At 41.8% G+C, this 25070-nt stretch overlaps 2 protein-coding genes and 1 long non-coding RNA gene across 3 annotated transcripts in view; 2 read left to right on the forward strand and 1 right to left on the reverse strand.

Annotated features, from left to right (window-relative positions):
• Positions 1-23254, forward strand: SLCO1C1 (solute carrier organic anion transporter family member 1C1). Its single transcript, XM_074585928.1, has 14 exons — positions 1-144; positions 3765-3906; positions 4756-4888; positions 5508-5629; positions 6571-6717; positions 7845-7943; positions 8697-8942; positions 9776-9940; positions 13249-13444; positions 14510-14675; positions 15099-15283; positions 19471-19535; positions 20963-21080; positions 22158-23254. The coding sequence occupies exons 1-14, from the start codon at positions 16-18 to the stop codon at positions 22378-22380; spliced, it is 2136 nt and encodes a 711-aa protein (XP_074442029.1). The 5' UTR covers positions 1-15; the 3' UTR covers positions 22381-23254.
• Positions 10410-12664, reverse strand: LOC141742783 (uncharacterized). Its single transcript, XR_012586857.1, has 3 exons — positions 12513-12664; positions 12045-12122; positions 10410-10844 (listed from the first exon to the last, which is right to left on the reverse strand). It is a non-coding gene; the product is annotated as an uncharacterized LOC141742783 (long non-coding RNA).
• The window catches only part of LOC141742768 (solute carrier organic anion transporter family member 1C1-like), a 37943-nt gene continuing 33702 nt past the window's right edge, over positions 20830-25070 (forward strand). Inside the window, exon 1 of the mRNA XM_074585902.1 lies at positions 20830-21080. The gene's annotated coding sequence lies outside the window, so the exon portion shown is untranslated. The remainder of the gene's footprint in view (positions 21081-25070) is intronic.

Consider the following 25070-nt stretch of genomic DNA (forward strand, 5'->3'; position numbering starts at 1 on the left):
GCAGGGGATATCATCATGGAGATTTCGTCAAAAGAAAATACTCATTTTTTCTCAAACAACACAATCCTGCCCGTGGACCGATCTTCATTCAAATCTGAATCTTCCGCATCCAAGGAAAAACAGTCGTGTTGTGGAGGTATAAAGGTAGAGTAAGAGTTTTTGAATATTCCAGTAGGGACTTAGAAAACCTCTTTTATTTTTTGGTGAACTAACCCTTTTTTATTTCTGGTAATGTCTTGATTTTACTGAAATTTATGAAATTACTGAAGATATTTCTAGGTCACAAAAGATTCTGCTTTGTATCTGTATTTGCCTAAAGTCTGGCAATGTTCAAACATAACATGTCGGTTGAGGCGTGCGTGTTAGGCCATCTTCAAGGGTCATCCTGAAAGGTCACTGTATCCTTGTTATTTCACCACCTGAAATTAAGAACAGAGTATCGGCAGACAGGTGCTGCAGGCAGCTGTTTGTACAAATTGTTTTTTTTAAGATTGCAGCCATGGTACTCTTCTGGAGTCTGTAAAATAATGTTTGTATTATGGTCCGCCTGTTTTGAGTGCTGTATTATTAAATTATTATTGTAATAGTCCTGATTCGAGAGAGCTCTACACGAGGCGACTTTGAAACGAAATCGCGGGAGTCTCGCTGCTGTATCTGCTTTTCTCTCACCCCTGAGAAGTACCTCCCCGAGGCAATGGAAGCTCCCTGCTTGGAGCCTCGTAGTGCAGCTGTACCTCCCTGACGGCAGGACCGCTGCACCTTGGAGGAGCATTCCCGCCTGCATGGGACACTGGGGAACAGAGGCAGGGTGATGCTTTGCCTTCTGTCTCTACCTGCTTTCCAAAGCCAGGCTGGAAAATGCTGAATCTCTCTTGGGTGAGGTCTCAATAAATCAGCGTACAACGGTGAGATGCGATGAGTTGAGTTGCAGGGAAAATGAGTCTTTGGCCTTGCCCAGTTCTTTTCATCTTGCACAGTCTTTAGTTCTGTTGTTTTTCCCTCTCTGTCTCACACACACACACAAATATCTATTTTCAGTTACTAATCCAGCTCCCAATACAGTCAATGACTTCAGCAATAGTTGACCTGAAGTCCAAAAACTATGCAAAGCAGTTAAGATATTGTGGGATTAATTGAGTCTGATGACTGCTATACAAATATTTTGATTCCTGAATATTGTCCTTGATTTTGTCTGATCCTGCAAACACTCCAAAATGGGGTCCTGTTTTGAAATAAAAGATGAGGTGTACTAATTAAATGTGTAGCATAATAGTAATTCTATCATTGTTCCTCCGTTTGCTGCAGCAATAATCTGATTCCCTCATTGAATGAACCTTCAGTCACAGATTAGCCAGTCAGGAATCAGCTTATTAGCTCCAAAAATAGAAAAGCAATAACATTTCAGTTCAGTTTCTTTCTGTTCAAAAAGTTTGTGGCTTCTGGGAATGCAAACTGATATGATTAACCTATTCCAGTAGGGATTTAGAAAGCCTCTTGGGTTTTTTTGGTGAACTAACTCTTTTTTCAATTCTGATTATGCCTTGATGAGTCAGTATGAAATTATTAAAGACATTTCGAAGTCACAAAAAAAGTCCACTTCAGCTCTGTATTTGCCTGACGTGCTACCAAAACAATATGCAGATTCAACAGGTTGTTTTTACTAATTATCGGCCTTCCCATGTGTTAAAATTGCCTTTATTAACCAGAAAGATGTGGTGAAATATTTACTTGCAGTCACTGACAAACCACGGGAGAATGTGAAATCATGTGCACCTTTCTGTCCCAGCTCCAAACGAAGAGTGTTTTTCCACCGCTGCACCGGGTCTCCACCTCGCTCCTGGGACAGCTGCAAATCCAGCAGAAAAACTCATGCCAAAGGGAGACAGAGATATTTGAAGTTCTAGTTTGACCCATATGATTTACCTGTGAAAAACCATATTTGCTTTCACATTGCTGTTTAAAATCCAAGGGCATAAACACACAGAAAATCTACAATATTATGGCAATGTTTTTACTAGAGAGTTTTTGAGAGCCCTCAGTGTGAGAAATAAGAACCAGATACAGTTTGTTTACCCACAAGTGCTTCTGAAGGAGGAATAACCAGCACTGGATAAAGTATTGTGTTGAATGTGACACAGAGATGTATTTGAACCTTAACACAAGAATTTGCATTCAACACTGATGCCAGTGTAATAACCAATGTGCCTTGTCAAATGAGGTGTTGTAAGGAGTGTTGCGCTGGAGGTGAGTACATTGCTTCAGAGCACCTGCTTACTGGAAGCGTGATTGCTCAGAGAGCAGGTCTAAGGAGTAGGACAAGGGTCTAGACCGCTCTTTATATGAAACATTACGGTGTCTTTTAATTTCTGGGTTAGGTTTGTGGGTTTTTTGACACCATTTACAAAGAACATCCCTATATATTCAGCCAACACAACCTGTATCTCAAGGTAGAAAGCAATGTTGTGGTTCCCATGACCAATTGCACGGTGCGTGAGTACCCCTGGAGCTTGTAAACTTAGTAAGTCTGCATTTACTGGAGGCAAATTTAGACAATAGCTCTACAGGACTGAAACAGTTGGTGCTAAGGACCCTGCACTCCTACTCTCCTCATTTCAGGGTAGGGAGTTCCTTCAAACCAGCTCTAGGCTTGTCCCAGAGGCTGGAGTGCCGTTAGCTGTTGAAGTAAATGTGGTGGCCTTCTGGATCACATCTTCCTGTTTAATTTCATGTTAAAGGGATTCAATCTGCACATTTGCAGTATGTACCAAAATGCTGTGAAGGGGGTGGGAGTTTAATTTCCAAAGCCCACTCCTGATTGAGACTGACACGCTAAAACATACATAGACATACCTAAGAGAAAAAAGCTGCCTCTTCAAAACAGAAGAATGCAAGAAGGTTCTTCCCCAGCAAAATGCAGTTTGCACTCCAAAGCAAATGTATATACTAGAGCTGACAAAAAGAAAACCTGGTGGGGAAAGTATGATCCTAGAAGAGAACAGCCTGGCAGGTTACTGTTCAACTCATGGAGCCATGTCGCGGGTGGCCGAGACTTCTCCCTCCTGTCCACCTGGGGCTTCGGCGGGAACAGCTTACCAGAACAGGGCTCTAAAATCCAGACAATTGCAAAAACCTATGTTAAAAAATGCCCAAGCAACTCACCTCCCCACCAAGCCACACTTAACGTTTACACTTATTGCTATTGCATAAGGCACCCCCTCCTTAGAGAGATCAGGAGGGTGATTTATATCTCCATCTTTCAAAGCATCAGTAGCTTTGGCATCTTTTTGATAGGACAAGGGGTAATGGCTTCAAACTAGAAAAGAGTAGATTTAGATTAGATATCAGGAAAAAAATTTTCACAATGAGGGTGGTGAGACACTGGAACAGGTTGCCCAGAGAAGTTGTGGAGGCCCCGTCCCTGGAAGTGTTCAAGGCCAGGCTGGATGGGGCTTTGAGCAACCTGGTCTAGTGGGAGGTGTCCCTGCCCAGGGCAGGGGGGCTGGGAGTAGGTGATAAGTAAGTTCCCTTCCAACCTAAACCATTCTATGATTCCATGATCTACCTGGAATTAGCAGTGGCTAATAGGAAGTTCATTATTGCTCATAAGGAATAGACAAATTAGCAATTTCATAAAAAGTAGGAGATATACTGATGTGGTTATTTGGGAAAAGAAGAGGTGGGAATGTAAGAATTGTTTAAAAAGAATTCATAAAGTAAAGCCTTCAATTCTGACTGATTTTAATCACTGTCAATTTCCTTCACAGATATTTCTTGGTGCATTGTCTTTTGTTTATTTTGCTAAAGCACTGTCAGGAAGTTATCTAAAAAGTACTATCACACAAATAGAAAGAAGATTTGATATCCCTTCCTCTTTGGTTGGCGTTATTGATGGCAGTTTTGAAATTGGTATGTGCTGTAGAAACCCATTTTTGTTTTCAGAAAAAAACACTGATGCAATTTGTTGTGAAAAATGATTGTATGCGTTTCCTTGAACCATTAAAACTGAACAAGACTCACCTAGTAAAAATCAGCATGACTGTTAGTATGATTATATTGCATAGGAGAGGGTTGCTAATAAAAGCAATTCAACATAGTCCTAAAGATTTTGTGATTTGATAAGCTTAGTGTCTGACTAATTAATGCTAATAGAAATTTTGACTGTTGAATGAGAATTTACCTGCACAGATTTCCGCTTTCTCTCTCCTTTTGTCAGCAATCCATCCACCCCCCTCCCCACGGAAGTCTTTGCCCTTTGTGATTTATTCAGCAGCAAGAGTTCAAACCTCTAACTGTAATCTACGTTGATTGTCCAGGCCATCCCCTTCCCGCTTGCACTAAGGTTTTCAGCATGACATTGACGCTTGCAATTTCAGATTACTGAATTTATCTTGCGGGGTGGGTGAGTGAGGGGGGTGGGGGGTTCAGTGGACTGTGGTATTTATCACAACGAAATTTTAGCCTAAGTGTATAAATCCCTCTTTGATTCCTTCTTTTCCTGCTTTCCTGGGTATTGTTCTCTTCAGCTGGCACAGTGCTCCACTTTTCCAGCTGCCTATTCAAAAGTTTATGGTTTTCTTACCATGGAAGGCATTGGGCTCCTGTAAGTATGCCTAGAAAGAGGGATAAACACCAACCCCACATGACCAGCCCTCTCCCCCTGAAATTTCTGCATCTACGACACGTTAGGCTTCAATATTTTAGGGGATCTCTTATCGAGAAGCCGTAAAACTCAGTTTTCCTTTTGTACTTTCAAAGGGAACCTCCTAATCATAATTCTTGTAAGCTACTTTGGAGCGAAGCTTCACAGGCCAAGAATAATTGGAGCGGGCTGCTTAATTATGTCAGCTGGAACATTCCTAATTGCGATGCCCCAGTTCTTCATGGGACGGTAAGTGCGAAGTGATCGGTATTTTCCAACTGGGCTATGCACATTTGAATGTTAGCTCGCTGAAATATTTAGGTATTGATTGGGAAGGTGCTTGTGGAAATCGGCATATGTCGATGTGGTTACTCAATTTAATATTTGTTATGAAAAGACTTATTACTGCAGAGCAAATATGCTATTCTCAGTTGCAGTCAACTTTTCGTTTTATTAGTCTGTGATCTTGATCAGCCACATTTTGACAAGGTTTAGGAATTGTTGAAGCTTCTAGTGATGACGTGATGGCTAAACTCAGGAAGACAATCTGGGTATCAAACACAAGGCAGAGGATTCAGCCACTGTCTGATAATCTCTTAGTAGGAATTCATGCATCATAGCAGAGCAAAGTGCCTGCTACACTGAAGTGCATCACTGTGACACCGAAGGGAACCAAAGGGACAATTTTCACATACTACCACAGTGTAAACCGAGTTCCTCTTATACCCTATAAACCGTCATTGGCAACACTGGATGCCGATGAAATCTGCATTTTAGTGCTATGGCCCTATCTTCCGCAGTAGGAACAGATCTGTTTGCTTTTTCTTATAAGTTGGGACACTAAAAAACAACTTTGGTTTATGAACAGATATCGGTATGAAAGGTTCCCTTCCACCATCAACTCGACTGGCAGCATCTCTCCATGCCTGCAGGATAAAAGCCAAACTCCATTCTCAGCCTTGGAAAAATCTCATGCGAAAATAAATGCAGGTGAGCATGATCTCTTTTAAATATTGTGATAAGCACAGTAAAATACATAAAAAAGGCTCCCAAACTCTCATGCAATAGTTTATTAGAGTGTAAAAAAAAAAATAGTAAATGGGAGTCAGCTAAATCTTTCCCACAGGAAAGCCAGATCTACTGGCTGAGGCAAATTTATTAAAAACAAATATTTAACTGCCACAACCCACTGCCAAGATGTTTTTTCAGGCTGCAGCTGTTCCTCCAGCCTTGCTGTCTCCTCCAGCAACTTTCTGCAGCTTGGTGGCTTGCATGAACACCAAACAATCTCCCAGGGGGGACCTTGGGAAGTCATGGTCTTCCCTCTGCTGGGAAATGTGCCTTTGGATCCTCATCCCACTAGAAATAGCTGCTTGGGTCTCCCAGCCTGCAGACCCTGCTTCTTGTTCCTCTCCCTGCCCGTTGACCCCGTTTTCCACCACACCAGGAAGGTGTCTCCCCTCTGGGCGAGCTGCGCTTCGTGTGGGCAAGGAGCCTTCCTCCCTGATGCCCGGCCATGAGTAAGCTGTGGGTGAGCAAATCAATGTCACAAAGAGTGTGTGGATTTGCATCCTCGTACCTGTGGATTACGTGTGGCTGGTAGGGCTCGCTGTCGACAATGTTTCCCAAATCTTTCCATTAGGAGATCCCAATTTTGGTTAGAAGGAAGTGAAAAGGGTTTCTAAAAAGGTATGTGGCAACAAATTTATAAAACTGGCCAACTTTGAATGTCTTTGGCTGAAGAAATTCATGTTAAACGTGTTCATCTCAAGATGATTCGTTTAAAATTGCCATCCCCACCCCCTCCAAAACATTTTCCACAGTTTTCACACTGATTTTCCCACATTTTAAATATTTCAGAAGTCCTGTGCATTCAGCATCAAAATGTTATGAAAAACACGTCATTGTTGTTTCTCTTGTGATGTGTCCAGGATGTGAAAAAGAAGCAGGCTCTTCCATGTGGATCTATGTTTTGCTGGGAAATCTTTTGCGTGGAATAGGTGAAACTCCTATCCAGCCTCTGGGAATTACATATATTGATGATTACGCCATTGAAGAGAATGCTGCCTTATACATTGGTAAAATAAATAATTAATTTATTTTTCCTAAAGGATTTTACCCCAGAGGAAACTGAATCATTCTGAATAATGGAATGAATGTTATTGAATTAAGTTGCCCTGATTGTTTTGTTTGCATCATTTCCAATATTAAAGTTTATTTAAGAGTCACGTACACTCGAGGGACCAAGTTCCCTTTTAATTACACCAGCACAGTTCCATTATCTTAATTTGAGGAAAGAATTTGACCTTAGGTTCCTGCTGTTACCCTAATCTTCCTAATTCTTCTGGATGTGGACTGCTGAGCCTCTGTGCACATTCAGTTCTCTGGAAAGTGATAAAAAACATGTACTCTTTTAAGCACTTGAAATAGAATGTCAGCAGCCACTCAAAACGTTCCCGCCAGATTCAGGTAGAATTATAAACAGTGGTGCTGAGGCTCTGAATAGTTGATATCCCTGTTTTCTTGTGTTCATTGTCTGAAGACCTCTGCACATTCACCAAATGTGCAGAGGTCACTTATTACCAAAAAATCCTTTCCCACCAGCATCCTGTCTTGACAAGTTTCCAGCCTGGTGAAAGGCAAAACCTCAAGTTCTCTCTATAAAACATTCAGTCTTCCCAGATTTCCATATCAATTTTGACGATTCGAAACATGCAGAAAGTTTGGCTGAGGGTGCATTGAAACGTGTTAATATTGGGTACCAAACCAAAGTGATTTTTCAGCCTATTCAGGGCCCACCACAACTTAAAGTGATCAATTAAGTTAAATAATTGCCAATTGCTTTCCAGTTACTTTAATCTACTCAGCTAAAGAGCTTCTAGCAATCATAGATTGGTGCTATTATTGAGCTTAGGCCATTAAGTTCTCTGACTTTTTTTCCTTTGGGTTGAATTTCATTCTTCAATTGGACAGTAACAAAAAAAGTCAAAGTGTCAATGTAGCGGGGGGAAATTTTATTGGAATTTTTTTTTCTTGAAAATGTTGTAACTTGTGTAACTAATGTGCCAGAGAGCAAACGTTGGCTCAGTATTTTAAGGCTCTATCACTTGTTGCCCATCACATGTCATACTTTGTTGTTAGGTGCAGCAAGAACCAGAGCTCTTTTTAACTTAGAAGAGTAACGGTCCCCTGTTTTCTATTGCAGGCTGCGTACAGACAGTTGCAATTATAGGGCCAATATTTGGCTTTCTTCTAGGATCCTTGTGTGCCAAACTTTATGTTGACATTGGCTTTGTAGATCTGGGTAAGTCAGAAAACTCAGATTTAAAATAATTCAGTCAGGCTCCAATATGCCTATTTTAGGCGAAGAACTAGTTACCTTCTAGCAGGGTAGAGTGGGAACTTTATGAACTAAAAAGTATGACAGTAATGCAGTGCCCCATGCAGAAAATGCTAGCAAGAAAGATGGGTATGGAAGAAGTAGGAGGCCTGAAGCCCCACAGATCTGTAGCTGGTGCCTCCCAGGAGATGTCCTGGCGAGGAGGCTCTAGGAGGACAGCAGGCACCAGGAGGAGGCAGGAGCGAGGGTCAGGATGCTGCCAAGACCTGCGTGTGTGCCTGGGAAAGAGGTCTTGCAATGGGTACCAGGGCTCCTGATTCCCTTCCTCCCCCCAAAAAAACCCAACACCCCGTTTTTCCCTGGCACTTTTGTGCAGAACAGACCAGCCAGGAGCAAGAGCTTGGCCACCTGGACTACCTCGTGTCCGGGTCCTTGCAGCCTCCCTGGGGATGTGCGAGTGGCACGGCTGGGGACTCCGTGGTGTCAAGGGAAGGCTGTTGCTGTGTCACAGGAATCAGCAAGTCCTTATTGCTGCCCCACAATTGCTCCTCTAACACTGACAGAGACACAAAGCACAGCTAAACCTGGCGAGGGGCGGGTGGTGAACTCCTCTGGAAAAAGTCCCTGCAAAATCACCTTCCTTGTTATCAGCAAACGTTCCCAAAAGGCATTTATTTAGTTCTCTTTTTTTTTTTGTTTTTTTTTCACTTTCTCCAGACAGTATAACGATAACTCACAAGGACGCGCAGTGGGTGGGAGCCTGGTGGCTGGGTTACTTAATAGCAGGTGCAATTAGCGTTCTGGCTGGCATCCCCTTCTGGTTCCTGCCAAAGCACCTCCCAAAACCAGAGGGGAGAAAGGACTCCAGTACCTCTTCCGAGCAGTCAAAGTTCATTACTGAGGATAACAAGGAACAACACAAATCTTATCAACAACAAGTGAAGATTGCTGAGATGGCAAAAGGCAAGTCACTAGAGTTTTTTCCCTCAGCTGTTGAGTCTCTCTCTCTCACTGGCTTTTATACTTTATGTTTTCTGAGGCCGTGTTTTAATCGCCCTCGGGTGTCACTCTCCACCTAACTAGTATGCATAAAAGGGTCTTGTCATTGTTCCTTGTTGCGTGCAGAATTTCTCCAGATGAGATTTGTAAAATTACACTAGTGGCCCAACGTCATGAAACTCTGCAAACATTTTTCATTCCCAGATCTTGACTGTTGCAGAAGTGGGGGTCAAAAATATGAAAATCTCAGTTTCTGCTAAACCTTTTTCTTTAAGGTCATTCATTAGAAAAACACGTAGAATATCTGATCAGAATAAGGATGGGCACAGACTAAATAGAGTATTTTAGGAGCTGTCTGGATTTAGAAATTAGTTCCTTTGCACAATTACAATTCCTTGTCCATACTTTGCCAAAAGCATTTTCCCTCAGTACTTGAATCTGTGATTCAATATGTCTGTGCTTACTGTCAGCTGTGCTGAGCTCCCTCTGCCCCCAAATTAAGCTAAAAGATGCTGTGGCTTTTGAGGTCACATAGAAACCAAATCAGTCCTGTTTTATGGTTGAAAGAAGATATCTAAAATAAGATGGCTCTTCTGAATAAGGGTGCTTAATATTTTGCTTCACCATACCCCCGTCCAGAAATGGGGGAGCCCTTAGGAGCATCATGGGACTTCATGGCTTCTTTCTGAAACGTCCTGCAGTCCTCCTTTGGAAGGCGCAAACGTGTTGCAAAGCATGATTCACAGCGGTTATTCTCTCCCCAGCCTGGTTGTCATTTCTGCCGTTTTGTCTTGCAGACTTCTTGCCATCACTGAAGAACCTCTTTGGGAATCCCGTTTACATTCTGTATCTGTGTGCAAGTATCATTCAGTTCAATTCTTTAATTGGCATGGTGACATATAAGCCAAAGTATATTGAACAACAGTATGGGCAAACATCTTCAAAAACTAATTTTGTTATAGGTAATGCTATATCTGCTTCTTGATGCCTTAAAAGTGGATGTTTTAGGAATGATGTATATACACCTAGGGAAAATTGGATTTTTTTAGGATATGTTTATTTCTTCTCCTTCCTTGTCTGCCTATAAGTAGTAGCTCGTAGAAGGTTATTTCATTTCTAATTTATCACTAGTTAGCTCTGCGTTTATCTATGTAAGTGTTACTGCAAAAGATTTCACAATTTGACACTTTATTTCCCCTTCTACTTGGAATTTGAAAAATAATGTATGTACATCACAAGAGAATTAATTTTAAAATACTTAACATAAAATTGTCATCAGACAGATCTGTCCCCTTGGTGGCTTCCCATTTATTTCAACGAAACGAGGATCAACTAAGGACTGACCATAAAGTAGCTGTGATATTGCCAGTGATTTCTTACTTTCTGAAGAGGTTGGTGTTAAATAAAAGGAAGTCAACACCATATCAGTGATCACATTAGAAACTTAGCTTTATTCCAGTGCAATGCTGGTGAAGGAAAAATAGGTATTTCTGCCCTAATTTTACCTAAAAGCCTTTCTCTGTTGTGAAGTTAGTCTCACAACCTCTCCCGTACAGTACGAGAGAGAGATGCAGCTTCTGCCTTTGGGTATCGAGGTGTCCATTTTTGGAGATGTCTTCAGGACGGTGAACTTCACTGCCCAGTTACTGAACTGCAGGCTTGGGTTCAGTTCCTGAGGTCCCGGGATTCAATAGCATTAGACAGCAAAGAGGTTTACATCCATCCAATACAGAGGGAACTGCCTTGTTTCACAGCAGCATTAGTTGCACGGCAACGGAGGTATATATATGCAGAAAAGCTGTATTGATCCATTGTGCTATGTTAATTCCTTAAAGATAGAGGCTGGAATTTCCTGGCACGAAACTCCTGAAAGCAAGGAGAAATCTTCAAGCACAGTCAATGGTCAGAGAAAGTCTAGAAAACAATCCCTACATTCAGTACAGTACTTCTCATTGTATTTAAAGATTTTCTGGAGCTAAGCTTTCAGGTATGTGCAAACTGAGTGAGGATTAAGAGCCATCTGATTTCACAAAGCATAGGGACTATATCCAACAGAGAATGTGCGAGGGAAGGATCCTGCCTGAGCGGCCATCCCTGCAATACAGTGTTTCACCTTCCGCCTTTACCACTCTCTCCCAACCCACCCTTGCTAAGAAACTAACAGTGGCTATTTCTCTTTCCCTACCTCTTTTCTTATTTCTTCTTAAAAAAAAAAAAACAACCACAAAAAAACCCCAAACCAATTTCTAGCATAATCTCTCTGATAGATATCAGAATTGTCAGAGCAATTTAAAGCACTATAACAAAAAAAAAAAATCAGCAGGAGGTCATAAGAGGGTATTTCTCACTAATCACAACCCAAAGAATGTGCCAGAAAGTAAAATGGCTCCTCCTGTGTTTGTATGGTTTTCCTTAAATATGCACACTTTGCTCCCCACTCCCGTGATGCCAGTGTCAAGCAATGGCATTACCTGCAAGGCTATGAGACAAAGGCATAAAAAAAGGGGTGCATAGGAACGGGCAGGCAGAGCGCGGGTACTCTCTGGTCATCAATGGGCATCACACAGATCCCTGTTCCAATCCCAGTCCCCTCTTACAAGCAAAAGAGAACAGGCAAACCCGTTATATAGTGACTCTTAATCTACATCTGCTACATTTTAGTTGCTGTTTCTAGATCCCCTGAAGGGCAATTTTCATGTATGTGCAGAGTGAAAAATGCCGCCCCAGTAAAGCTTCCGGAACCTCATCAGTAACTGAACTGGGCTCATGTACTCGGCCAAGATACTGGCTCCTGGGTTTGCTAGGTAGAATAAGGCTTTTTCTGACATCAAACTAGCATCTCTTCTAAGCAGTGATTTTTTTCCATGTGTACAGGTGGATCAAACACTGACTTGAGCCAGAAATTTAAGGGATCCCAGTGCACTTCCTAGCAGGCAGATTAGACTCTAATGTAAACTGGTGTTTTACACCAAGTCATTTGAAATCACGTTATAATACCTCCGGCCCCCTGAACAAACTTCTGAAATTTCATCTGCTATATGAATGCATGTATGCCTTGGTACTCACTTGTGTTTTGGTCACTCGCTGGGCTCAGCACCGCTAGGTGTCAGCAGGAATTAAAAGCTGCAAGACGCATACATGGCCCTGGGGGAGGGGGGCAGAATTTAGTGCGCCGGAACTGGCTGGTAAAGTTGGGAAAATAATTTTGAGTAACAATGAAATCCAGCAAAAGGCACCTTGCTTAACTATGCAGTGTTGTTTACGGTGGTACCTTTTTTGCATCTGCTGAACGGGATTTATTTTTTTTTTGGTCTTGTTGCCCATGTCTGTCAATATGGACACTGCTTTGAGCAAAGCTGTCCAGGTAAGGGTTAATGGTCACCCAGTTTTACAGGTTTCCTTCAATGCTCTTCCACTTGATTGCCCCAAGACTGATACAAGACAGCCCATGGGGTATTCCTATCTTTCTGCCGATGCAACACTCACCTACGGGAGCGTTTTAGTAACAAAAACCAGAGAAATTCCCTCACTCACCTGGGCACAGAGGCGATGACATACCACCGGCTTTCTCCCTCTCCGAGACTCCTCTAGGGGATCATCAGTGTCATGGCTGAATCAAACCAGAAAAAGCACGTCTCGCTCTGGATTTCATAACACTGTAGGTGAAACTGAGTTGTTCGCCCTCTAGGAATAAGCATTTTGGGTTCCTCCTGTCAGTGGAAAAGGGAAGGAGAGGAGGAACTGCCCTGGAAAGCTGGAGTGGGGCAGCCCCAGAGAGTGGCCCCTGTTGCCCCTACTGTTGCTGTGTGGGTGAAGGAGACAGGGAAGGTCTATAGCAAAGCCCCAGACTGTGCAGCGAGACCGTGGCTGTCTTGGCACGATACCACAGCTAACTCCTCTGCGCCCAGAGCAGCTCTTGTGAGAAATACTACTAAAAGTATTTGAATTAACACTACAGTGATCCCTCCACTGATAAACTAACAGTGGAGTAAATCACCTAGCTTAAGAAATTGGAAGATCGTCACCTAAACCTCATACATAATCTCTTAGTCAAAGAACTAGCAGAGAAACATCTCCCTGGAGTAATTTTTTAAAAGCAGCCCCAGCACCTTCATAGGAACAGTCCAAGTCTGGATAAATAAAATGCCCCGACTGAAGATCTTTCATATTTTGTTGCTTGATCTTATTGCTGCTGCTGTTTTTGTGGCTGAGGAGCATAGTCCATTGAGCTGGGTTTTTCACTAATACGGATTTTTCTGTTTGATTTTAGGTCTTATCAACATTCCTGCTGTGGCCTTTGGCATATTCTCTGGGGGACTGATAATGAAAAAATTCAGAATCAATGTTTTAGGGGCCGCAAAACTCTCCCTGGGATCATCTTTCTTTGGTTACCTTTTGCTCCTCTCATTATTTGCAATGGGCTGTGAAAACTCAGAAGTGGCTGGACTGACCATGTCATACCACGGGTATGCTGGGAAGGGCATGCTTCAGCATAAAGTGCTATCGCAAACCAAACTCCTTCCTCATTTTATTCCACAAAGTATATATTATTGAAAAGAGAATGACTGACCTAAATATGCTTCCCAGAAATTTGATTCAAAGCAGCGGAAACCGCTCCATCTATTCCAGCGGGCATTGTGTCAGAACGCTTTCGTGATTGTTGCCTTCAGCCCAGAGGGGTTTATGCCACAAGTGCAGATTATTTTTCTGATTACTTTTTAATTATGATTGCCATGGGACCCATCCTTTGAGCCCAGAGATTTCTGGAAATGTGAGGCACTCAGTAGGAGGGGTGCAATTCAATTAATTGTTCCTTGCCTTTACGTTCTGCTGAACAACCCACGACATTTAATAGCCTGTGAGCCCAAAACTGAAGGATTCAAGTATTAACCATGAGTTACCCATGGTGTTAACCATGAGGTACACCTGGGGCTAGCACTTTTTGGTCACTGTTGCCCATGGAATTACTCTGTAATGCTCACTTTTTGGGAGGAGTTGCCAGCACTGACTCCACAGCAGCCCCAGGAGCTGCTCCTCTGGTGACTTCAGTAGCAGCTGGGTGAAGCTGGCAGGTGGCTGTTGTGCAAGGTATCAGACCCTCAGTTTGGATGAATACCAGTCTGATCATTTCCTCTTTAACTTCTACAGAGACCATTTCCCATGAGTAACTTGCTCCCTTCTTTGCCACTAAAGTAATCAAAACTTTTTTGTCCAGTTTTGTTAAAACTGCATCAAGCCTCAGATAACTAAAATCCTACAAATCTGAGAAAACACATGAATAGAAATTGTTAGCTGTCCCCCTTAATGAAGTAGCTACTATCTCACAGTAGGTGGTGTGATATCGTGAAAACCTTTTGATAGCAGAGAAATAAGAATTTACACTGCTGCATGGATGTGAAGAGACAACACCTTAATGGACTACAGACAGAAGGCCTGGCCAGGTGCGCCAGGCAGAGTATAACCCATGATTTGATAATGTTTTCTTCCACATCTGCTAGAAGACATCATTGCAATTTCTCTTTTTTCCCCAGCACCAAATGGACAACTGATTACGAGCAAGCCCTGTTTTCGGAGTGTAACTCGGGCTGCCTGTGTTCCAAGAATGACTGGGACCCCATCTGCGGGGAAAATGGAGTTACCTACATTTCTGCTTGTCTCGCCGGCTGCCAGGCGTCCAGTGGCAGTGGGAAAAACACCGTAAGACAATCTTTCATTTCCCTATGCCACGGGGTAGTTTTCCTAATACAACCATTTCTGTCAGAATAAGTAGATTAAAATTGAGTAAGGCATGTCCTAAGTTTTTTTAGCAATCTGCCACCCACATTTAAACCTTTCTCATTTGCTGTTTCCAGCAGAAATCCAAAGCAGAGAATGTAGGAGGGTTTTTTTTTTAGCTGTTGGCTATGAAAAATGTTTTTAAAACCCCACTAAATACATTAATCAGCAGTAGATACTTTCTTTTTAAATTTCTCCTTCAATGAACAAGCTTTTTCCTTTTGAAAAACATTTTCCAGTCTGGATTTAAACTTTCAACTATCCAGAAAAGCATGATGTGCAATTCCTGAATATCCGCTTCTCTGCTGTTTATGTTATCATATACTTTTTCCTGGTGTCTTCCAGGTATTTTTTAACTGCAGTTGTGTGGGAACCTTGGAATCTCCTTCACGAAGGTCCTCGGCTGTGGTGGGACCATGTCAAAAAGGAAATGAGTGTCCAAAAATGTTCCTGTATTTTCTAGTAGTATCGGTTATCACTTCATACACTTTGTCAGTAGGTGGCACACCCGGATACATACTGCTTCTAAGGTAAGAAGTCATTTCTGCAAGCATTGCCAAAGGTTTTCAGGGTGCTTTGACACGTGTAACTGAGTCTCCCTCCCCACCTGGTGTTGCGAAATGTTTTCAGCTACGCAAGGTGGCTTTTAAAATATTTTCTTTACTATTGAAAGGCATCCTCATAATTTGAGAATGTGTTTAATCAAGAAGGTGCTTATGATTATCTCTACCAGCAACACCTTTCTGGTTTTAAACACGATCTAGGAGGCCTGGTTATCGTTTATACCAAATTCTGCTTCTCTTGAAGCCTTTTACATCACCAGAATGGTGTTAAATGGCCTTCATGCAAATGGAAATTAGCCCTGCATGAGTCAATGTGTGCACATATATGCTTATAGGTAGCCAGTTTTCTTCACTTGCTTTGGATAACCGAGGCACAGCTACACAGAGGTGATCTAATCCAAACCTTCTATATACACTCAACTCTTCTCCTCTAGTCAATTTTATTACTCTATATAATTGTTCTGTCCCAGATTTCTCTCTTCAAAACAAAGATAGATTTAGCACGAATTTTTTTTTTTTTCTGTCATAATAATTATGGGTTTATTAATTGTCCCAGGAGATTGTTCCAATACATATTTAACTGCTGGAACTATTTGTCCATCACCGAGTGTAAGCTTTTAAGCTAATTTTAGAAAGTGCAAAAGGACTATAATGCTTCCAGCGATTAATCTGGATTTTTGTCAGCTTCTTGCAATTTTTGGATTCTAAGTGCTGCTCCGCTCTGTTTTGGAAAGCTTGCTTTCTCAGTTACTCTTTCCAAATTATTTCCAGATGGGTGCGTTTTACTTATCAAACAAAACAAGGGTAAATACAGTTTAACTGATCTTTATTATTGTTGCCTTTTCTTACCACAAAATTCTCTTTGTTTTTGAATGAAATTTTCTGGAATAGGCCCTGTCTCTTTGCCAGAGTCTTTATATCACATGGAAAAAGCCAGTGCTAGAGCTGGCTGAATGTAGGCTATATGGAAAAACCTAAATAAAGAAATGTAACTTCAGCTATGGTTCCGGCACAGTCCTTGAACCAGAAGTAATACTCACATAGACACTTTCAGAAACGGCTGAGGTGAGGATCCTTTTCCGCTGTCCTCCCCAAACACTGCTGGTGCGGTATATGCCTTAAAACATATAAGCTGCGTAGCTTTTTCCACCCACCTTGTAGGGTTACCATTGAGTACTGCAAAAACACATGGTCTCTCTCTCTCTCCAAGTCAATCCAAGAAGAACAAACATATTATAATTCATTTTAGACAATTCTTAGTGAAGCTTGTGCACCACTGAAACTGTCCATGCACCAAGAGGAGGATGATTCACGAGTTGAAAGCTTGCAGCAAAGCCTTCAGGATTTTCCACCAGGTTGCCCTCTGTGCTTGCTTCTGACACAGGGGGATCTTTTTTGCTGTAAAAATATGGGCACAGGGCTATGCAGAGGTGCAGCTTCCTTCCTCTTTCCCTCCACACTGTGTCCCCTTTCTACCCATAAAACATATGATAGAAAATGTTACGGCTATGGTACCACACAGGGCCTCAAAGCCCTCACTGCCATGCTCACCCTCCTGCTTTCCATCTTGTCTCCACTTCAGAAGTGTCTGGGAGGAGATGTTCGTAGCTGAACATCTACGAGCTTAAATCACACAGAGCTGCCCGGACTTATCAACCCCAAGAGCATGCTCTCAGGGGACTTAATGCTTAAATGGATTCATTTAGAAAAGCTTAGAAAGTTTTTTAATAACGAGACTAAAACGTTTCGTTATATGAAATGAGCAAAACAGCTTTATTGGTTCTGCTCCGGAGCTTTTATTTCTGTTGAAAATCATTTTACTTTGAGAGCCGTTTAATTGAAACTGAGAAGTTATGTGTTTTTCTGCTGGATTGAAGGCACCCAAATCTGATGTGCAGCTAAATAAATCACGTTTCAGTAAGTTCAAGACTTTTTTTTTTTTTTTTTTTTTCTCTACAACTGACCTGCAGGCACAATTCCGCTATAAGCTCACACTTGCTTTTCTGAAATCTGTCACTGACTGGCTTTCCCTGAAAAATCTGTCTGAACTGAAAGTGTGCTTCTGTTCCCAGAATGAAAAAAAAATGTTCTTTGAAAACAAATAGTCCTGAGGTCAAGTTGCAGGCTTCATTAGGTAATTTTTCCAGTTATCTGTTTTTAAAATTATTCTGTATCCAGTCAGCTCAGATAAGATTCCAACACTTAAGCAAGCTAACATTTTTACATGAGCAGATGTCGTTGCACCTGCCATGGAGCACAAATACAGCTAAATCCCTAAAAGCCTATAAGATTTAGTGATATTTACTTCAAGGGTTTACATGACTGAAATCATTGAAATATGCTTACAGCTAGTGGCCGAGTCATTTGCTAGTATGTCTTTTTAGTGGTATTAGACTAATTACAAGGAACTTGGGAAAGCCCTGAAGTTTTGGAGAAAAAAAACCCGCAATTCAGATAGCTGCCGTTCAAGCACAAGCTCTTAATAGCAGGTGACTGGGCAGTGAAAAGGAAGTCTCAGATCTCCCTGAGAAGTTTGGCTCTCACTCAGGATCTCAAAGAACTCCTGTTTCCGTGCAAAGACAATACAAATGTTCGAACAATTTTTTTTCCGTATGAACAATAAGGGTTTTTTTGCAGGGTATAAAACCTATGGAACACATAGGTGTTGTTATGTACAGTTGTTTATTTTATTTTCCACTCTTCGTTTTCTGTGCCCTTGCGTTTGGTTAAAAGGACTTCTAGGCTGAGGCTTGCTTGTGTAGCCTGTGTCTGATAGGAGGGCAAAACACTGTTCTTCGTGCTCAAAATCATATTACGTTCAGGCCTGCGTAGATTGCAGTGCCTGTATAAGCCACAATATAACAAACTGTATGATGATGATCCATGATCAGAGCATTAGAGAATAAAACACTCAGATTACAAAATGAGATGCACATAGCAATTTTTTGACCATGGTACTTCAGTGTTGTTTTCCTTATGTGTCCTTCACGTCCTTTTCCCTTTCCACTGAATTAAAGGAAGATGACCCAAATATCATTTACAACATGGGTTCTTAACGCTGTTCTGGCAGCTACATTGGGAAATAATAAAACACCACTGGGGGAACAAAAGAGCTAGTTCTGCAATGTCTTTATTATTTTTGAAAGGTGTTCCCGATTATAAGAATTTCTGCAGAAGCTGAGTCCATCCTAGTTCAGAGCAGAGAGACTAGACCTCCAAAGCGCTATATTTATCCCCTGTGTCAACTGAATTTCACCCTATTTTTTTTCTTTTTATATTGAATAGAATGGCTGTGACAATAGGGGGTTTTATCAGTTACCTTAACGATACGCATGTGTTACTCACCCCACATATCAGACGTGTCCCGGGTTAATCGTGTGACTGGGACTACCCACGTGCTTAAAGTAAAGCATGTACTCAGGTTCTTGCTGAATTAGGTAACAAGCAGTCTGATACATGCTGGGTGAAACATCACACTTGAGCAGCTGATGAGGTTGGCAGCAGATGAGCCCTACTAATTTGAGTGGCTCCCTACGCCCACCGCTGCTAGCATGGATGTGGAAGGCAGCTGTTCTCCTGCCTACCGCTGCCACCCTCCTAGAAGAGCCAGGACAATAACCCAAGGCTGGAGCAGGGCTGATGTGGAGCCAGACGGAATGATGTCTGTGCTGGGACCCTGCTGCAAGCTCAGAGAAGTCCAAATGCAAACACTCTGTCCTGTCAGGGAATGGCTCGGAGGATTTACCTTTACAGTAGGTGTGATCCTGATCCCAGATACAGTGCAATGAAAATTGAGTGCCTAAATACCTTTTACTACCCTGGGTCACGATCCACAATTTCAGAGAGCATTATATTGAATAAGACCATCCAATGATTCACGATTTCAAACCAATTTTCTTGTCCTGCATTAGTAACTCCTAAGGTCTGGTATTATCTGAAAATGCACTACCGACTTTAAAATGTCTATTGAACGCAGATGTTCAGATTTCTGATTTTATCTCGTTATTTACATATTTCTGTGATTCTGTTAGTCAGTGTCAGTAAGGAGGAAAAGGTCACATTTCTTTCCTTCTGCTTGCTTTCTGTTTGTGTTCAAATTATCCACAGTCAATTCTTTATTTCTGCTTAATACCATTTTTTATTATCATTTTTAGATGCATTAAACCACACTTGAAATCATTTGCACTTGGTATTTATACCCTGGCAATAAGAGTACTTGGTAAGTCCAGTTGTACTCTTGGGTCTACTTTAATATGCTTCTCACTAATTGTTTTTCCTAGAATTAAACTTTGATTGTTGGAAAGAATGAGGTCTAAATCACAAGCTAATATTATATGATTATTTTTTTTTAAATAGGAAAAGTGTTGGAAAAATAAAGCAGTTTTGTATTTCATAAATGGTATAACTGTCTTAGATATAAAAAAAAAATATATAATATAATATAATATAATATAATATAATATAATAATAATATAGTATAATATAATATAATATACTAAAATAATATACTGTCTTAGTTATATTATACTATCTTATACTATCTTAGTATTATACTATCTTACTATAGTATAATACTTGTATTATACTACCTTAGTGTATATTATAAAAATATACATTGCTAATGTCCATAGAGGTGACAAGCTTCAGACTATGAAGCTAACATTAAAATAACGTCTTGTCTCTTCTTATACAACAACAAGCATAACAGAACAGCTATGGATCAGAATTTGTGATCATTTTTCAGGCACATTTTCATTAGTTTCTAAGGGAATTAACCTAACTGAGGTGTGCCTGAGGGCAGGGTTCACTGCAGCCTTGTGGCAGAGCCACCTCTAAGTTTTCTCTAAAACTAAGGGTACCATGATGTGCCAATGAACTGGAAACTGAAATCCTCTAGGTCTTCACAGAAAAGGTAATAATTAACAAGAAGCAAGTCACTTATTTAAATAGAGCAGTCTTTGATGAGCCAGATGAGGCAGATGAAAGAACGTCAAAACAAGCTGTTGGCTGCTTTCTCACACCTTTGCAGGCCAGAATTTTCCCTCCAAGATTACTTTCTTCTCCAGCAACCATGGGTGGCTCCCCAGGTGGCACAGAGTCCGTGATGTTCCCATTAGCACCTGAAGAAAGGCTTTCCTTTCCCACCGCCCACAAGCACAGCAGTAGGTTTGCCCCTGCCACAGTAGGACCTCCGGGTACTTGTAGGATACTTGTGGCCCCACTGTGGGCTCCCAGCCCCACTGTCTCTGTCCCTTCTCACCCCACCAAGCAACACACAGGACACCCCCCACCCCCAAGCCGAACAGGCTCCATCGCTCTCAAGAAAGGAGAGGTATCTCCTTGTTTTTTTCCTGGAGGGGTCCCGCAGGGTGAGGAAACCAAGCCATGGCCAGCACTCCTTCCGCTGACTTCCACAGGCTTTTTGATCTTCAGCTTCGTTTCCTCCCCACCCCGATTCCCCACAGGCAGGAAAGGGCAGTGTGTGCCTGGGCAATACAAGGCACGACTTCTCGAACCAGCAAACAGTGTGGAAGTGTCATTGCTGTTTGAATGTATTATTTAATGTTTCACGTGAACATGTCTCTAGATCAGAACTGATCACCCTGGAAAGTAACCTTCTTGCCTCTATTTGTTAAATACGCCCAGCGGGAATTCCAGCTCCAGTGTATTTTGGAGTGGCTATAGATACCACTTGCCTGAAATGGGGAAGCAAAAGATGTGGGGGAAGAGGAGCATGCAGACTCTACGACTCCAGTGCACTGAGGTAATGGCTCTCCTCCATTCGCTCTTTAACTTGTATTTTTTAAGTGCATCTACACCTGGCACTGGTAGGAGAATTTCTGTCAGAAAATTTGCGTGAAAGACTTGATGCCAAATGAAAGTGTCTGACTAGCAATATTAACAATAATGCTCCGGTTTTAGCAGTCTCTTTTGGTTTAGTCTCTTTGGGCTGGAGGCCGGGGGGGGACGGTTGGTGTCATCTTACTTCAATATCAGCTGGAAATATTTAAGCCTCTTGATTTTTCACCCAAAAAATGTTCAGATAAAACCTCAATTTTATGCTAAAGCTCCCCCCATTTTTTAACACCTCTGCTGTGAGAGTGTGTATGTATAAGTAAATAAGAAGTAAAAGGGCTGTCAAACCTCATCATTGCTCCATGTTGGAGCTGGACCATAAAAAGGAAGAGAAGGGTGCCACAAAGCATGCTTGGCTTTTCTAGAGGCTTAAGCGCAGTGCTGTCTTTATCAATTTATTGCTAGAGGAGAATAATTATCTGAACTGCATTCATGACGGGCATTACCAGAAATGGAGAATGGAATAGCAACCGTAACGGGAAAATGAGAGAACAGGTTGCCCTTCCCCCCATCCCCTGGAAAAAAAACATGAGGGGAGGGTACATCTTGTTTTGAAAATTTGAAGAAAAGAACAAAAGCTCAGTTGGGACTCATTACTAATAAAGCGTAATGATGCTATTGTTGCGGCTGTTGTTGTTACCGTCATTATGCCTGTAAAGCAAAAAGACCATCAAATGGTCTTGATATCACTGGTACTGTTCATGAGGCAACGAAAAAATAAATTAATTGCCCCAGAAATATTAGTGTTATTCTTACTGAAGCGCTGGGGTGGAGGAGGTCAGTCAATGCCTGAGACACTTTCTTGGCCACAAAGCCCACAATACCTGACCTGGGTGAGCTGGCAAACTCTCATCTCCAGGGTCACCACGTTGCTTGAAGAGCTTTCTTACTCAGCCTTACTCCATGAAAATATGAATGTGTCCTTGATGCCTTCTAGTCATATGTTGCCTTTGAAATAGGCTCTGATCAATCATTTCTCTCTCAGGTACGTGTACCTGGGGCTGACTTTGGTGTTGGGCACGGTGTCCATTTTCTTCAGTGTTGCTGTCCTTTGGGTTCTTCGGAAAAGGTCTTCTCCACAAGATGAGACCCTCTCGGCCAACGGGGAGAGAGGCGCCTGTGGGACAAAGAGCAGGAAAGATAATTTTGTCAATAGTGACCATTTAATTCAGACAACTTACTGGCCAGAAAAGGAGACTAGACTTTAGGAAGACTGAGATCTTCACTGTGACCTTACCCAGTGAGTGGTGTTCCAGGCAAAAATTCATCATCAGTGAAGCGGTATCTTAGTATCCACCCTAAAAATGTTCACCTTAATGTAATTTTCACTGTAAACACCAAAAGCAAAGACAACCATTTTAGCACATGTACAACTCTGAAAACACTGCTCACCGTTTGTCCTGAGGAGTCAGGGAGGGGATTTGTTATGGCTGGGGAGGTGCAGCTTGCTCCCTGGCCGAGAAGCCGGTTTTATGGCTGCCCCTCAGCTCCATCCCTCCTCGTCAAGCTGCAACAGCCGCTGCTGCCCCTCAGCTTCCTTCTGTGTGTGAGGGGTAGCGGGGAGGCTGCAATGCAGGTCTCTATGCCACCGTACCAGCCGAGAGGAGCTGGTGCACAAAACCTGACGTGGCAACCTGGAAGGTGCAGAGATATTCTGCACACAGCTTGCCCTTGCAAGCAGTGCGGCACGGGGCAGGAGGAAGGTGGTTTGCTGGAAGGACAAAACAGCTACAGGCTCTGGGCATCTCGTGAATTCAACCCATAATACTTAGGACATCAAATGTTGTGGTTAGGAATTTTTTTTTTTCAAGTAGATCTGTTATAGCACAACAATAACAGCAAGTTATCAAAAGTTTTCATTGCAGTCAAAGAGACCACAAGAGTATCGTCCAAAGGAAACTGGAATAAAAATAGAGCTTTTTTAGGTTTCCAGCAGTTTCTTGTTACGTGCTAGTATTCAGTGTACTGAATAATTCCATGCATTTTATGCAATGTAATAACACCATGGTACAAGACACATATGATTTATTTTTTAAAAAGTTATGACAAGACAGCTTGGGAACAATAAAATGACTTCAAAGACCAGGTGATTTGAGGCTTTTCCTTTTAATTTATTGTATTTGCTAGGTGAAACTAAGACATGTATCATAGTAACCCTTTATATATCATTTTTGCAGTTTGACAATATTTGGTATTAAATAAATTTGGGGTGGGGGGTACAGTGGAGAGCCGTTTAACATGGAACAAAATCTCAAGAATGCTTGCACTGAAAAAGATAGTGAAAGCACCACTACAAATGATGTGCTTTAAACCAACTAGAATTTTAGAGCACATGATGAAAGGTAGGCTTCAGCCTTCATCTTAGTATTGGAAACACAATCTCATATCACATCACTTGCATCTCGGCAGCGACTGTAGGTGCTCTAGCTGAGCTTGCAGGTCAGAGGTAGATGTGGAGCCTCTCCTGTGGGATGCATGAGGAGGGGCAGATGTATAGGAACGGGATTTACTGAGCTTTATCAATGATAAATGTTTACAGTGTGCCATTAGGGAACTACCTAATCCATTCAATAGGAATCCCAAGAGGAAGGATCTTGCTTAAGCACCAAATATCTGCAGAAGGTAAGGATGTGAAGCCATCGCTTGAGAAAATGCAGTTGTCAGAGGAAGGACCAACGCCACCCACCATTTGCCACGTGAGTGAGTGTTTAGACAGTGGCCTGGAATATGGGAGACCCAGTCCTCTGTCTCAGCTCTTTGTCCTTCCAGGTGAGCGTTGAAGGCTACAGGCAATGGTGTACTGGGAAGCTGTGGCGGTTCACTTTGCCTTGTATAACTGAATATTGAACTAAACAAACAGACTTAAAATAATTACAAGGTTTGTGAATATGGGACTAACTGAAGCATTATGGCTAGGGTGAATCACAAAGATTGGCATTCCAGTCTCAGGTTTCATTCATGCTACATCATTGTAAAAACAGCAAAAAATGCTAAACCACAACAGCATCCAGGAGTAAGAGAGGTGCTTGGAGCCTTCCATAGCTTCCTTGGGATGGCACTTTTCATAGCAATGAGCTGTCAGATCCAGTGAGAGAAAAGGTACACTCTGGAATAAAAAAGGAGGGATATCTGCATTTCACTCAATGCTTGATGTTGTATGTGTGTCAAATAAATGGCGATGATTCCTAATTTGCGAATCAGTCCCGGCAGGATTTGTGGCAGGGACGCTGCTGCCCAGCAATAATGAAGCTGCCGTGGAGGCAGTTCGGCACGTGCCCAGCAGCAAGATGGCCAGGAAAATTCACTGGCTTACAGGACAAGGAAAGAAATTTAGAGAAATGAACATATCCTATTCTAATTTGGAAACAAAGAGGGAAAAAAGTCAACTTCTTGGGTTACCACCTGAGCTTACGTATGTAAACCTTACCTAGTGAATAATTCTTTTAAAGCATGGGCTTTCTTTCCGTACACCATTTTCTTTACACATGAAAGGAAGAGGAATACTGTAAAAGAATTTGTTTCAGTAAGTCTTATTTTCATTATAGTTTAAAAATGAGCTGTCTTTTCCTCTCATACTTCGGCAATAATACTACTGTAAGTTGCCAAGCATATATACTCTATTCCCACTTTGAAATATTTTCGTCTTCTACTTCATTTTAATACTTCAAGTAGTAATGTGAATGCATGGATGAGTGTCTGTCTAGAGATACACGTTCTGGATTTGTTATAATAGATGAACAAATGGTTTCAGCACTAAGAGATTTGGATCTGTCAGGTTCTTCCTACCGGAATTCTTCATCTTAAACTAGATCTGGTAATGTCCCACAAAGGACAACACACCTGGATTTTTTCTTTTCTTTTTAGAATTAGAGATATTAAACCACAATCGAGAGACTGC

Source organism: Larus michahellis, chromosome 1, assembly GCF_964199755.1.
Source record: "Larus michahellis chromosome 1, bLarMic1.1, whole genome shotgun sequence".
NCBI lineage: Eukaryota > Metazoa > Chordata > Aves > Charadriiformes > Laridae > Larus > Larus michahellis.

Coding starts and splice junctions, on each gene's coding strand:
- SLCO1C1 (XM_074585928.1), top strand. CDS start 16: ATGGAGATTTCGTCAAAAGAAAATACTCATTTTTTCTCAAACAACACA. Junction 5,630..6,570: donor TCATGCGAAAATAAATGCAG/GTGAGCATGATC, acceptor TGATGTGTCCAG/GATGTGAAAAAGAAGCAGGC. Junction 7,944..8,696: donor CATTGGCTTTGTAGATCTGG/GTAAGTCAGAAA, acceptor CACTTTCTCCAG/ACAGTATAACGATAACTCAC.